The following is a 15,598-nucleotide window of genomic DNA, read 5'->3' as shown; positions in this document are numbered from 1 at the left end:
CTTGAGGGGCTAGCACTAAGACCTCTCAGCTGGTACACAATGTGCATTGAAAATTTTCTCCTCTCGTTATCCATCGTTACAATAAAAGAGCCACACATCAAGTTAAACCCCTCTTTAAAGAAATTGAAAGTCCATTGGCATAGCACCTGAGCAAATTGATTAGCAGATCTAGGGATCCAATTGAAAGTAACACAATCAAACCACACAGTCAGGCTTCTGATATTAGTTAAGAAGGTCTCAGCAAACTAGTGAAGAAATACCTTTCCCATTGAGTTCAAACTCTCGATGACACTTTTAGCATCACATTCACAGATAACAGACCTCCATCCCAAATCCTGGGCCAGCAACGAAGCCTGATATACAATAAAGAGCTTAGCCACCTTAGAGATACCTATGATTACTTTATTGGTCAGAATTTGAAGTACACATCCCTCATGACTCCTATCCATCGTAGAAGCAAACCCCATTCTTAATAGCAATGTCTAAATTTAACTTCACCACATCAGGGTCCGGAAGGATCTACCCTGTAGGCCTCAAAACCTTGCCACTACTATCAGAGATGAATGGAGGATTTAAACACAAAAATTTAACAAACATTTTATTCAAAATATGCACAACTTCTTTTTCCTATGCTTCTATATTTTTTTTAGCTTACTTCGAAAGTACTTTATTAGTATGTCATTTTTTACTAGTTTTGGTTAGAAATACTTTCACATACTAAAAATATATTTTAAAAATTATTTAAATATTTTTAAAAGCAAAATTGTTTTTAACTTTTTAAAAACTACGTCAAATAGAACTTTATTAAAATGAAAATGAAATTTGATTTGATTAGTTAGGATTATAAAACTCACCTTATAAACTGTGTTATAAAGATTGATATAAAAATCCCATATCCGGAGCCAGCAACGAAGCCTGATATACAATAAAAGAGCTTAACCACCTTGGAAATACCTATGATTACTTTATTGGTCAGAATTTGAAGTACACATCCCTCATGACTCCTGTCCACGATGTCGTAGAAGCAAACCCCATTCTTAATAGCAATGTCTAAATTTAACTTCACCACATCAGGGTCCGGAAGGATCTACCCTGTAGGCCTTAAAACCTTGGCACTACTATCAGAGATGAATGGAGGATTTAAACACAAAAATTTAACAAACATTTTATTCAAAATCTACACAATTTCATTTTCCTATGCTTTTACTTTTTTTTTGCTTTCTTCAATAGTATTTTATTAGTATTTATTAGTTTTGATTTGAAGTGCTTTGACGAAAAATATTTTTTTGAAAATTATTTAAATATTTTTAACAATAATTTTTAAATTTTAAAAATTATTTTTGATTTTTTAAAAACTATATCAAACAGAATTTTATTAAAATAGAAATAAAATTTGATTTGATTAGTCAGAATTATAACAGTCACCGATAAAACATATATGGTCAAAATTTACAAAATATTTTACTTTAGGAAAACAAAAAAAATTGACCTTCTTTGGAATTTTGCTAGTCCTGAAAATATCCTGGACAACTGTACAACATCATCACCAACAATTAATGTGATTGTCTTTCTTCCATGTAAGTGAATTCTATTAATTCCATTTCCATAACATGCAGGCCGTAAACTGAAAACGAATGACCAAATCATTACCTCAAACCATATTTTAAAGTACCCCCAAAAAAAAAAAAAAACAAATCAAATAGCCAATACTTCAAATAAAAAAAAAAAAAAGCCAATAGTTATTTCCTCCCACAAAAAAAAATGTACAAAGCTTAAAAGGAAGAAACACAGAATACAGCACCCAAAAGTTCCATTAAAAAATTAAAATAAAAATAAAAATCAGCAAAAAATAAATAAAAGAATATAAAAAGAAAACCACCCGGGTCTACTACTACCCGGCTCATGAGTCCATTATCTACTGGTCCTTAGTCTCTCAGGTCATTGAGGCACCCTTAACCGCACAAGTAAGAGAGAGAAGGAAAAACCAAACGCTGAACAAATCAGAAATCACAATCACCACCAGATCTACGTGTCGTTATATTAGTGGCTCTTTCATAAAATCAACAAAAATGGTTGCCTTTCATAATTCATACACTGGATAAGCCTCCTTTCCCGACCTCTCTCTCTCTCTCTCTCTCTTTCTCTCTTAGGAAAATTGTTAATCCTTTACAATTTTTTTTTTTAAAAAATAAATAAATAAATAAAAGAAAACCTTTACTCCAAATTTTCTCTTCCTCTTCCACTATGCTAAAGATTTTCCCGGAAAATCTTCAACTCTGAAATTCCTCCTTCTCGGTCCAACTCTTTTGCTGAAATGGCTGCTCTTACTTCCCTGTCTTTCTCGGCATTAAGTCATTTTTCTGATCGGAAAGCTTTAATAGCTTCGTCGACTCGAAATTCAGCTTCGAATTCCGATGGGTTCCGACTCCGTACGAGCTTTTCTTGTCACTATGTAGGTTTTCGAACATCGACTTCCAGTTCTCGTATGGTAATCCACTGCATGTCCTCCACGACAGGTGAGCTTTCTTTTTATTTGTCGTTTCAGTTAGCTAATTGCCATTTTGTTTTCTGGTATATATATGTTTGGTTGTTGAGAAAATGAATGAAAGCGAAATAAGTTTCAAAAGTGAACATTTTTGTTCTTTTTTAAAAAGGAATATTAAAATCTAGTTCAAGTAAATTAGTAAATTAAGCTCGACTTTTACTGCATTTGAATGTTACTTTTGATTCTTGGATGCAAATAACGGAAACAAAATATTTACTAGAATTGCGGTTTTGTTTTCTTCAGTAAAATTTTTCAGGAATTCATCTAACATTTTTACATGATACATTACGTCGCAAGCACTCCCTGGTGCATGGAAAAGAACAAATTAGAACTCTTTAAAATCATCATTGAACTAATTTAAATATGAAACTCCATATTCTCGGATTCTGCCAGGTTTTTATATAGTTGTGCTTACATAATCTAGTGCTGTTGTCTGTTTGGAAACTAATGAAACCTCTGTAGATATTGAACTGACTAGAAGTGATAAGCTATATAATCGTAGTCCTTAGGAGCCTGCTTTGATTTCTGTATCCTATATGCTTTAGCTTCCATGGGTGTTTGCCTTGTATTGAGTTTGCTGTATTTTTTTTCTTGTCTTTTTGTCTGCTAAGAAAATGGGATTCCTCCTCAATTTGTTCTACGCTTTGATATTTTTGTTTATTTGATGTGCAGCTCTGCCCACTGTATCCGAGACAAAGTTAAATTTTCTTAAGGCGTATAAGCGACCAATCCCGAGCATCTATAACTCTGTTTTGCTGGAGTTGATTGTCCAGCAACACTTGATTAGGTACAAGAGGACTTACAGTTATGATCCTGTCTTTGCTCTTGGTTTTGTCACCGTATATGATCAACTCATGGATGGATACCCCAGCGATGAGGATCGAGAGGCCATCTTCCAGGCTTACATAAAGGCATTGAATGAGGACCCAGAGCAGTATAGGTTTAGCTATTTAGATTTTACCTTTCATTTCAAATCCTTCTATCCAGTTTACTTTCTGTACTTTCAGTTTTTATTTTGCATGCATACATTATCTGAATTTGTGAGACTTGATCAAATTTGCTTGCCATTCAGATTGCACTATAGCAATAGTCTTCCTTTTTGTAATATCACATTAAGAAGATATCTGAATCCTATAAACTTCATACCATATAATTACAAGTTCTGAATAAAAGACATAATGGTTGGTTCAGTAAATAAATCATCTTATAAACATCCTTTAAAGGTGTTTTTCTTATCTTAGGAAACTAGAAGGAGAAACTAATCATTTAAAAAAACTTGAGGATTCCATTGTGAAAATGTGACAATCAGCAATCAACTTCTACTTCCACTTAATAAGATTAATTTTTCAATGAAAGTTATCCTTAATGTGTATTTGTATTAGCTGAAGACTGATTGTTTCAAATGAGATTATAAGATGCATCTTATAACATTTATGTTGCATTCGATCAATCTCTTTCATGTGTGCATGTGCATGCGTGTGTATGTATATATAAAGAAAGACTTTTGACATCTACTAAGTAAAAAGTTCATGCTGTATGCTACAGAATTGATGCAAAAAAAATGGAAGAATGGGCTCGGTCGCAGACTGCCAGTTCATTGGTAGACTTTTCATCCAGAGAAGGAGAAGTGGAGGGAACACTCAAGGACATCGCAGAAAGAGCAGGAGGCAAGGGAAGTTTCAGCTATAGCCGTTTCTTTGCTGTTGGACTTTTCCGTCTTCTTGAGTTGGCAAATGCAAGTGAACCAACAGTATTAGAAAAGGTAGACCTTCTAGTCCTAAAGTATGTTAAAACCAAAATGATTATGCGATAAAATTATGGTGTAATCTTGGTTGAGGGTAGCACTTTATCTAAGCTGATGGATATGTTATTGTGTATGGTGGTCAAGTGGGAAGGTTTCTTGAGACCAATAAAGCAATGTTATATATTAAAATTAGCAATGTTTGACATGCATCAGGATGCACCTCATTTTTCATGCATGAATAAAATGGTAGATCAATTGCATTGTATTGTTTCTTGATGAAGTGTGCTAGGTAGACAGGTGTCTTTTAAGTTCCAAGGATCAAACATGTCTTTTTCATTTTTGGTCAAGAGGATCAATACATAGTTGCTGTATCCTTTTGTCTTTAGATCTTTTTTTGTCGGATCTATGCTATAGTTGGCTCATTGTATTTTCTCTTGTCACATAGAAGCACGTCACCATGTCCTTTGCTTTTCTTGTGATGTGAGAGTCACAACATTTTTGCAAGCTGCACATGCCACAATAACTTAGAAAAAGGCCTATATATAGTATTTCTGTTTACTTGTAAAATTTGGTGCTTATATAATATAAGTTGTATGCATGCTCGTTTGGTCTTTTGGATTTATCAAAGTTTGGATCTTGCTGCAATGACCCCTCACATAGATTCCCTTTCAGGCCAAACTACATAGTTTCCCTTTCAGCCCAAACTTGATTAACAGTCATGGTCATCAAGGTTTTTACGTTCTAATATAGAAAGAAAGCTTGCTGATGTTTCATCATTTAACATTTGTTGCTGTCCAACAGCTTTGTGCAGCCTTAAACATTAATAAAAAAAGTGTGGACCGGGACCTTGATATATATCGCAATCTGCTCTCCAAGCTGGTTCAGGCAAAAGATCTGCTAAAGGAATACGTGGACAGGTATAAACAATGATATCACTTATTTACTTTTTATTCGAGTACGTAAACATGATAATCATTCTTGTTTGGAGTGAAGTTTTTACCCGAACTTTCAATGTTTAGCCATGCATTGATAAATCCTGCAACCTTAACTAAGATAGTTTGATGGTGATTGCCGACCAAAATTTGGCTTTGTATTTGTAGTTAATAAGCAGACTGACCAAAATTTCCTTGTGAATCAACAAGTTACTTGTAATCACATGAAACACAAATTTCAGTCGACACTTGAATGTTTAATTCCTTTGGACCTTCTAGAGTCAATAAATCTAGCTGTATTTGGAGATAGAAAGGATTTAGAAGATTGTCAATAAGCTTCTTCCATTATGCTTGTTTTAGATTGACAATAAAGATAGTTTCAACCTTCTTATTCAAAAGATGGGTGGAAGTAGAAAGGATTTATTCTTCAAAAATAAGCTTTTGGGCCAACTGCTTTCAGTAACCCTAGTAACTCTATGCCTCCAGGGAGAAGAAAAAAAGAGAAGAAAGGGCAGAATCACAGAAGGCGAATGAAGCCGTTACACAATGTTTGGGGGATTACCAACATGCACGCCAGTAATTCAGTGGTGTGGCGGCTCCTATAAAGTTGATCACGCTAATGAAGCTGCATACCCTCAAATTTTCAATGGTTTTGAGGTGTAATTGGAGTTTTCACAGTTCAGACACATTATCAGCTTGTAGGTTTTAAATTTCTAATCTATTGTTTGAAATGATAAGCTACTTTTTTTTTTCCTCGCCACTCTCCACCGTATTCACACATATATTTGTTTCAAATTTGCTTTACCTACCATAAATGTATCGTTAAGTTCATAACAATAGTCTACAATTTGGATATAATGAGTCATTATCTATAGTAATCCAAATTTCATTTTCTCATCTTCTTGTTACCATACCAATTGAACTTCTTTTTCATTTTATGTCTTCTCGAACTTGCATTTCTATTTTAACAAAAACAGAGATAGCTTTAATGAACAATCATTATACACCATTGATTTAACAGAAACTTAAGAACATAAAAAATTAGCATGCACCATTGATATATGTAGTACTCTAATAATTCCTTATAGGCTTCCACCTCTTTCTTTTTCATTTTCTTTTTCAAATTAAAAATATAAAAAAGTAAAATAAAAGCGGTTAAAGATTGAAAAAGGTACTGCTATATCATATTTACCATCCACTAAAATCAAATAATACTTAAATGACAATTACCAATCTGATTCCTGAACAATTAATATGGCCTAAAATTTAAGGGGCAAATTATTTATTAAAAATTAAATAACCAATTAGGAATATTAAATGGGCGGTCAACTAAGATGGGAAATATCGACCGTATCTGGGAGCTTAAAAGTGTCTGCTGCACCAAATTTCCTGAACTCTTCCCCTCCTTCACCGGAGTCTTCTTCATTACTATCATATTCTTCCGCATCATGATTACTAGGTGTTGAGGGCTCATGAACACTTTTAGCCCTACAATCATTAGAGGCGAGAATATTCACCTGCCGAAGGGGGGAAATTTCCACAACGACAGTATCGTCATCAATTGGTAAGGGTTGCTTCCAGGGTTCGCCATCAATCCTCATGAACGTATGGTCAGTTGCACCTTTGTGAAACTTAAACCGGATTCGATAGGCCTAAAAGCATTTGCAAAATAAAATAAAAATAAAGAAAGAAAAAAATGAAAATTTACATTATAGTGACTCAATATGAACAAATCAAACTTCAAAACAAATGGTATTGATTACTCCAGAAATTAATTCAACTACAGCCTCAGGCTTCTCACCACTAACACCTTGAATCCAGCACATTTATTGATCCCTCAAATATTTATAATGTTCCTTCTATAAAAACTTACAAGGTGTGCCTCTGTAGGCCATATAGAAGTACTAACATGTTATTACTTGCAACTAATTTTAAACAAATCATGTCCTTGAGCTTAATTCTTAAAGATATTTCTGCAATGCAAAGGTATACTAGAAATTTGCATTTCTTACCTGTGCAAGACGAGTCCCATGCCCATTTGGAGCAAGCAAAACAAGTCCATGCCAAGCATCTCTAAAACCAACTACCTCAATAAGGTTGTCATCTACATATGGCGGAGTATAGTCCCTCTGCAAAATCATAACAAATCAAGAATTTCATTAGATCTCATGGAATTTACAAATTATTTTAACACTACGGAAAAGAAAATTAAAGAGGAACATGGTGATATATTTGGACTAACGTAACGGACTTTCTTGCCATTCGGTGTTCCCCAAGGATTTAGTCCACCAGAAAAGCTAGGCAAATTGAGGCACACAATTGACCTAATGCTGTATCCAAAAGGGGATGTGAGCAGAAGCAGAATTTGGGCATTTATTATTGGAGAACCAAATAGAAAAATAACATGTACAGTTGAGAAAGCATTGTTAATTAACATTCATCCTTATGCAAAAGGATGTTTCCCTTCTGCAAAATGAGCAATGACTTAAAAGATGCTAATGAGGAAATGAGAGACAACACCTGTGAAATTCTCCCATCAAAAAATGAACCATAAATTTGATTACAGAAGCAACGAAACTTTAAAAAAACACTAATAAGTAGTCCATGTAAAAGTGCAACAAAGCAAAGACTTAGAAACATAGAACTTATGGGCATAAATATGGTAAAATTCTATACTTAAATATTTAATTTTGTTGTACCCTATGACATTCGCAACAAGAAAATACCAAGTCAAAATTTGGCACCATAAGTAGATGCAAGCCATAAGATTTATAACATTATACTTGCACCAGTTTATCATAAAAAATGCCAAAACAGCAGTTAATGGATAGGCTTGCTATATATGTCCTTACAGATATTGTCACTAGACAATCAGTTTTTCATAACCTCTCCAGAATGTAAAAGTCATCAGTCATAATAGCAACAAGGGAAGAGGCAAAGCTAATACAATAAAGAATGCATCTTTAAAAATAAATAAGGTTAACATATAACCATCATCAGCCAAAAGCTGATATCAAAGGGTTGAAAAGGCGGCCTGCATGGACCCGTTTGGTAAAGTTATAAACAAAAATGTGGACAATGGTCTAATATGTAAATAATGACTAAATATTTAAATTGTTATTTACCTTGGATGTATTTTAAGCTCTTGCCAGCTACCATGTCGCTTCATTATCTTCACTTTTGCAAGTTGAGCTATGTTCCTATATCAACAAAATTGATAAACTTTATTATCATAAAAGCTCATACTAGAAAAATATCATAACACATTATTGTACAATCTTTTGATAAACACATTATTGTAGAATCCGACTATACAAATTCCAGACAATAAAATACATTCAAACATGTTGTACGATCTGATCAATGCAAAAGGTTAAAATCCTAGCCCTGCAATCAAAGATAATGGTGCAACATTTTTATTTTAAGATGAAAAGTACTAGCAATCATAACATGTAAGCAGATAAAAAGCAGAGAGAAATGTAACGGTATATTGAAAGGATTAATGGACATTACTCAATCTAATTTGACAAATTTACTATTTCTGGCTATTAAATTACAAAATAAATATTAAAGTTAACAAGTTAGAAATTAAGAAAGGCCAGTAATGAAGGTACAAAGGATATAAACAGATGCCTCAAAGTCTGAGGGACAAACAGATACAAATAACACAAAAAGCTAATATAAGAGTAAAAAGTTGCTATGTAGCTTTAGTAGTCAATAATTTTAAAGGTTCATGTTGCACCGCAAAACTTCATGAGCTTATAATCACTATCATAAATATTTCTAACTTAAGTATAAACAGAGACAACACATAGTAGCATAGATTTCTAAAACGATTAAGAACAAGAAAGAATTAGTAATTCCATTTCTTGACAGGCTATTTCTACATACTCACCGGGAAGAAGGATGAAACAGAGAAGCACAGAACCAGCCTTGTGTACACCCTATCTTAACATAACTACTCTGAATTTGAAATTAAAAAAAAAAAAAAAAAATCAAAAGGTAAGTAGAATTCCTTTCCAATAAATCAGGACACACATATGAGTAGGTCCAATCAATAATTAGACAAACATCAAATGCTTTAAGTAATCCAGCTACGTCAATGTCTCTGGACGGTGTTGAATTACAATAAGAATACTTATTGCACACCAAATTGTTTATTATAATATAACCACATAAAAAGAAGGATTACAGGCAAACTTTACAAGCATGGCTGCTCAGTTTTTTTTTTTTTTTTGGTTGGGGGGGGTGGGGTGGGGGGGGTTGAAAACCAAATTGCTCACTATGCTATAAACCACATAAAAAGAAGGATTGCAGGCAAAAGTTACAAGCATGCATGTTAAGTCAATCTTCAACAAACTGAAGGTCTATCTTCCAGCACTATCTTCCAGCACCTTGCTTCTGATAACCTTCACTATAGGATCTAGGGAAAGATATGTCTATAATTTTACATAAAAATGTGGATGACCTTAAACTATTAATGCACAACACAAGCTACACTAAATTTTTAAAAAGCAAAGGTCAATGGGTTGCACAAATGGATATTACCACATGTCAACAAGTCAAATAAGTTTTAGAATATAACTCTGTATTTCATTATTAATCAACCTTTAACATTATTACAAGGAATTAAAGATAAATAATTTAAAGAAATGGAAAGCAATCTGCCTCATCAGCCACTGAATAGAGTAGAATTTCCTCGTATAAACATTGATTCATTTCATTGTCCAATCAATGATGATCTAGAATAGCAGTCCAACCATCTAATAAAGGTTGGGAATTAATCTAGAAAAACATAGCCATCTCTATAACATCTCTAATGGATAGCAGTACCTAAGATCAGGCTTTACATCCAACACAGAAAGTAAATACTCAGTAAATAAGTCAATAAAATTTAAATGCTTCAAGATTTAAACAAAGAAACTAATTTTAGCATGACAAAAAAACACTGTTGCCATACAAATCCATGTGTCCCTGCATTACAAATATACAACCAGCGATGCAGAAAGTTTAACAGACTAACACTACCTGATTAACTAACTGATTTTTAAACCTTTCTGGATGCAACTTTCTCTCAGTGTGAAAGGCATATGATACTTGTGCATCCATTCCTGTAGACAACAAAATAATTTGTATTCATGTCAAAATCTGCATTAAGGTGGAAGCAGGTTACACAGCAATGATCTTAAAATATATAAACTAAAACATCCACGGAAGACAAAATTATTAGGACAAAATATAAAACTAGTTAGGAAACATTCCTAAAAGAACCACATTACCTTTCAAAGTAAAAGTTTAAATACTTTGTCAGAATCCAGGAAAATTACTCTTACCCATGCTGAAGTAGTTCCAAAATCCCCCACGAAATGTGTGGTAGCCTTCCTGAAAAGTAGTCCAATGTTTGCATGTCCATGAAGCAGAATATTTGAAGTATTTATACAAAATATATATATATATATACACATATATAACTATTCAAAAAGGAAAGTCAAACAAGAACATAGGGACACAGAAATCTTCTGGAGTGAAAGCCAATTACCATGTTCAAATCATCTGACTCGGAGACACGACGAAATGCGTGCAGAGAATGTGGTAGTTCAAGAGGTGCAATAGGATTGCATGGACCTTCTTTTGGAGCCCTCATCCTCATGAGAATATGCCAGCTAGACCACAATACAATTTAATATATGTAATCAATAACTAAATCTCTTAGAGAGAAAGAGAGAGAGAGCTTTCTGTAATGAAAAAGCCTTGGTTTAAAAGAAATAAAAATATATAACTAGTCTCTAAAATGTAAAAGATATCCTTTATGATACCTAAGTGACAGCACTGAATAATGATGATCCTAATTTTAGACAGCATGAGAAAAAATTGAAACAAACTAAATTAATGAAAATGACAAATACTAAGAAAATGCATCTCAATATTATATATAACATCTGATCAGAGAAAAAGTAAAAAAAATAATTTGCAAACTTTTTAGGATAATCATTCACTAATCAGAAAAAGAAATCTGAACAACCAATTTACTAATAGATAAAACAGTTCTCTTTTGGCTAAATTTCGAAAAAAATTTCATAAATTTGTTGGTATAGACCTTTAGCTACATCCTTTAGAAAGGAGGAGACTTGGTATGGGATAGAATAAAATAGGGCATATGATACTTAAAATAGTATAGCAACGTAATCCACACACACAGTAAAATTACAATTATAATGAGATTCACATACTTTGGTTTGGGTATATTACATATTCAAAAATAAAATGTTCAAGCTATATTACATTAATAAATGTGAAAATAGCAACTGATAAGTGCATACCTGTCAATTTTCATTTCCTTGGCTTTCATTACTTTATCTAAAAATGACTCCACAGAGCGTGTATCTGTCCCAGGATTTTTCTTCCCCTGGTAAATTAACAAGCAGAACATAACACAAACACCAATGGAAATGATCAACTATGACACTAATTTAACAATGACACGATTTGTTTTAATCAATATGGATATTTCCAGTTGATTGTTTTTTTTTTTTTTTTTTTTTTTTTTTTTGGGGCTTGATTCAAGAAATTGAGAACAAAGACCAATAATAGAATTCTTGTTAGCTCAGTAGATGCACATACAAATTTGTTTCTTATAACATGAAGATTGTAAGACTCTATCTCATAGCAGAGAACATTAAGAAGAGGCAGATAACTAAACAAGGTATATGCTACTTTTAGAAAGTTTCGACAAAATGATTCATAGGCTACTTAGAAACTGTGCAATATACCAATCTGCTTGCTAACAACAAAACATTAAATAACCAGTGAAGACAAGCGAACTTTTAACAGTCTCTCTATACAACAAAGCATTTTTTTTTTTTCAATAAATATCTCAATCTGTTATTATAACATTATCTAAGTGATTAAAAAGCATAACGGCATCAGAATGGGAAACTTCCTACCCAGCCAAATGCAAATGGAAGATTGTTTCCAGTTCCCAATGGCATTGTTGCAATCGGTGGCGGATGGGATAATTTCAGATCAGAAACAACTCCAAGAAGCCAACCAGCAGTTCCATCACCCCCAGCAACCTAAAGGCCACTAACATGTGAGCAACTATGAAGAATAACAAAATGCAGCTCATCCAATCATTAAATTAAATAAATATATTACACATAGGAAAAACCATTAAAATTAAGTTTTTAAAATGCCATCAAACTCACAATTAGTCTCAATTTATCCTGAATATTAATAGCAAATTTATCTTCTTCGATCTTGAGCTTTTCCAGATTCATATATATCCGGCTTAGCACTTTATCAGGGGCCTCTTTATCCAAGTCAATAACCTGAAATTAGAAACTATGAATGTCATCCACACAACATAAAGGCAACTAAATTCAATTGCACAAGCTAAACCAGTCCAAAATTAAAACCAAGAAGAGAATCCACTTCTCAGAGAAGTAAATACATACCTGATTTTCATTAAGCAGAGACCGAAAAGTCTTAAGAAGATCACCACCCAGTTGGCCACCACTTTTGGAGTTAATGAACACTAACACCGGGCATTCAGGTACATGGATAACCTTCTCAACCTTTGGTTCAGAAAGCAATATATAATTAGGAATTTGAAAATGCTTCAATAACTCGGACTTGGGATGTGAATCTTCCATAACTATCTCCAACTGCAGAGTTCAATGAAAGTTGATGATCAATAAGTTGGAGAAATCATTAAAAAAAAAAAAAAAAAAAAAAAGAAAAAAAGAAAGGGGGCTATTTTTTTAAGAGCAAAATTGAATTATGCAATTCAGTTTCAAGATCCAGAATAGTGAATAAGAAAGTTTAAAATAAAACGTGGAGAAAAATATTACAGAAATAAAAGTAAGTTAAAACTTATGAATCCTACAACCCTTTTATAGCCCTAGGAGCCATGAAAAGGATTTAGAGTCATGGCTTTTCTACAAAGCGTCATCAAAATTACCAGTTCATACTGTATTTGTTTGAACGTTAGGTGTAATATTGGTAATTATATTGATAAAACCAATCTATGCAATGCAACTAAAACATTCAAAAGCACGTTAACCATAACAAATATTAAAAACGTCCTTCTACTGGACTGAATTCAAAAAAAATAAAAATAAAAAACGAAATTCAAATTTCGAATTCCACAGTTTTCCGTTATTTCTTTCATTTTTCCAGGGAAAACAAAAAAAGAAAGTAGCAGTGGAAGTAATTTACTATACATTTTGTCAATAATAAGGAGGAGACAAAAGAAGCCTAGAACAAACAGAAGGAGATCACAACAACAATCATGTAGCTAAAACCACCAAGTTTGCAGAGTTTCGCGTAAGAGAATTGAACAATTTGAATTACCTGATAAGATAGAATAGCTACGAAGAAGCAAAAAGCTAGCAGAGATCCGATTATGATTCGCAGAGACTACAGAATTCAAGCCTTTTCAGATCCACCATAGACAATTTCAGTAAACGTTTAAAAGATGGTGGAAGCCGGGACGATACAAATGGACACGTTGACTGCTTCAAATTTTTTTTTTAATTAAAAAATTTTAAAAAAAGGGGGTTGAGAGGTGAGATAATTATTATGGGACAGCCAAGTTGATCACTAGTGGCTTTAGCAAACAAATAAATAATGATCACAGATTCATAACGCATCCAAAAGCAATAATTTTAGATGTGAAAAGTGATGACGTGGCGGAGAAATTCACTTTGCGTATTTTCATTTTCTTTTCTTTTTTTCTTGTTTTTCTTTTATACACATTCATTCGGTGGTTATACAATTATTATTTTTTTTCAAAAATAATATTTTTTTATAATATTATAGATATTAAGTCGTAATTTTATATTATAAAATATTATAACATAACATCATTCCAAATAATAACAAAATTTATGTAAATGTAAAAACTAAATAATTTTTTTCCACTAAACTACTATCATAACTACTAGTGGTTATGAAACTTCTCGTTGTAATTTGTAAACCAGACACATGAGGGGAGGGAATTGATGCTGATTTTAAAAAACAACTTCTTAGGCAGCCTTCAAATAAAAATATTTTACAAATTACATAAAATCTTACGGTTAATTTGCTGAATACAAAAGGTACCCATATGTATATTCAAAAGCAAGACATTTTTAATGCGCTGTTTGGATGAGAAATCCGACGTCAGATTCCACTTAACAAATTTTCGTGAGGCAGAATTTGAATGGGGCAAGTGAAATGAAACCCAAAATCATTTCATTTCATTTGGAATCTGACATTTAATGTGACAATTATATTATTATTTTTTATAATAATAATTATTTTTATTAACTTATTTTTTATTAAACAATTATTTCTCCTTTTTCCAGAGCCGTTACTATATTATTTTTGGCTTAATGTTTAGACTGTAGACAAATAGATCTTAGTTAAAATATATATATATATATATTATATTATATTTTTAAGGAAAACTGGGAACTTCATTCATCAATACCTTGGTTGAATGTTGAAACAATGATAATTACATATATCTAATTTACATACTACATAATTTAATATCAATTTCTAAAGCATATTTCATTCACTTGTTTTCCTCGAATCCAAATTATTATTACTATTCTTTTAATATATACCGTGATTCTTCAAAACAACTAATATTTCTTTTAACTAATACACTTAAGAGGGTCACCAAATTTTGGATGTGTATAGAAGTACACTTTTAAAAACTCTTTAGTATTTTTCTTGCATAACACTTTTATCAAAAAGTATTTCATTTAAAAAGCAATAAAATTTATGATTCGGAAAGGAAAAGCAATAGAATTTGGTTTATTTATTTATTTATTTATTTTTTGCCACCTGCAGTAGAATTAATATTTTTAAAGATATTTTTTATATTTTAAAATTTTAACTAATGTACTGTCTTTTTTTTTTTTTTAATCCATTTTTTCATTTTTTTCATTCTGCAATACTTGCACTTGTGCATTTACAAGAAATGTGAATAGCATGCTTAATATAGTGAATCCGTTGGGAAATACGATACATAATAATAGAAACCTATATGATTTTATTTTATTGGTAGAATAATAAGTCAAAAAGCCCGAAACTACATTACTAAAGGGATGGCTCGAAAGTAAAGTCACTCCCTCTGTAATAATGATCTCAAATTCCAATCTCTATTTCAAAAATGAAAAAAAAAAAAAAATTCACATTGCCAATCTATGAATTCATTTATTTCCTAATGACCCACCATGGAACAATTATAAATAGTAGCAACTTTGATATAGTAAAATTGAGGCATCAGCAATCATAAGTGCAAAAGCACACTTTGTTTGGTTTATCGCAGAAACCATCATTGAAGTTTAAAAAGATGTATGCGTTATGGCATGGTGGATCAGTAGT

General features: G+C 32.2%; 2 protein-coding genes across 3 annotated transcripts; one reads left to right on the top strand and one right to left on the bottom strand.

The window, feature by feature from the left end:
• The first annotated feature begins 2,104 nt into the window (after nucleotides 1–2,104).
• Nucleotides 2,105–6,118, top strand: LOC107416968 (protein THYLAKOID FORMATION1, chloroplastic). Its single transcript, XM_016025519.4, has 5 exons — nucleotides 2,105–2,516; nucleotides 3,218–3,485; nucleotides 4,091–4,307; nucleotides 5,091–5,206; nucleotides 5,708–6,118. The coding sequence occupies exons 1-5, from the start codon at nucleotides 2,315–2,317 to the stop codon at nucleotides 5,799–5,801; spliced, it is 897 nt and encodes a 298-aa protein (XP_015881005.2). The 5' UTR covers nucleotides 2,105–2,314; the 3' UTR covers nucleotides 5,802–6,118.
• A 258-nt stretch (nucleotides 6,119–6,376) lies between these two features.
• Nucleotides 6,377–13,817, bottom strand: LOC107416966 (diacylglycerol kinase 5). 2 transcript variants are annotated; one of them, XM_016025517.4, is made up of 13 exons: nucleotides 13,574–13,817; nucleotides 12,676–12,885; nucleotides 12,427–12,549; nucleotides 12,166–12,294; nucleotides 11,542–11,627; nucleotides 10,761–10,884; nucleotides 10,555–10,603; nucleotides 10,250–10,332; nucleotides 9,117–9,184; nucleotides 8,347–8,421; nucleotides 7,464–7,551; nucleotides 7,234–7,350; nucleotides 6,377–6,873 (listed from the first exon to the last, which is right to left on the bottom strand). In XM_016025517.4, exons 2-13 carry the CDS (start codon nucleotides 12,871–12,873, stop codon nucleotides 6,547–6,549), a joined length of 1,467 nt encoding a protein of 488 aa, XP_015881003.3. In that variant the 5' UTR covers nucleotides 12,874–12,885; nucleotides 13,574–13,817; the 3' UTR covers nucleotides 6,377–6,546. The 2 variants fall into 2 exon arrangements, with proteins under 2 accessions (XP_015881003.3, XP_015881004.3); XM_016025518.4 differs by having other exon boundaries at nucleotides 7,473–7,551.
• Between the last annotated feature and the right edge of the window lie 1,781 nt (nucleotides 13,818–15,598).

Source organism: Ziziphus jujuba, chromosome 4, assembly GCF_031755915.1.
Source record: "Ziziphus jujuba cultivar Dongzao chromosome 4, ASM3175591v1".
NCBI lineage: Eukaryota > Viridiplantae > Streptophyta > Magnoliopsida > Rosales > Rhamnaceae > Ziziphus > Ziziphus jujuba.
This window is presented reverse-complemented; position numbering and strand designations above follow the sequence as displayed.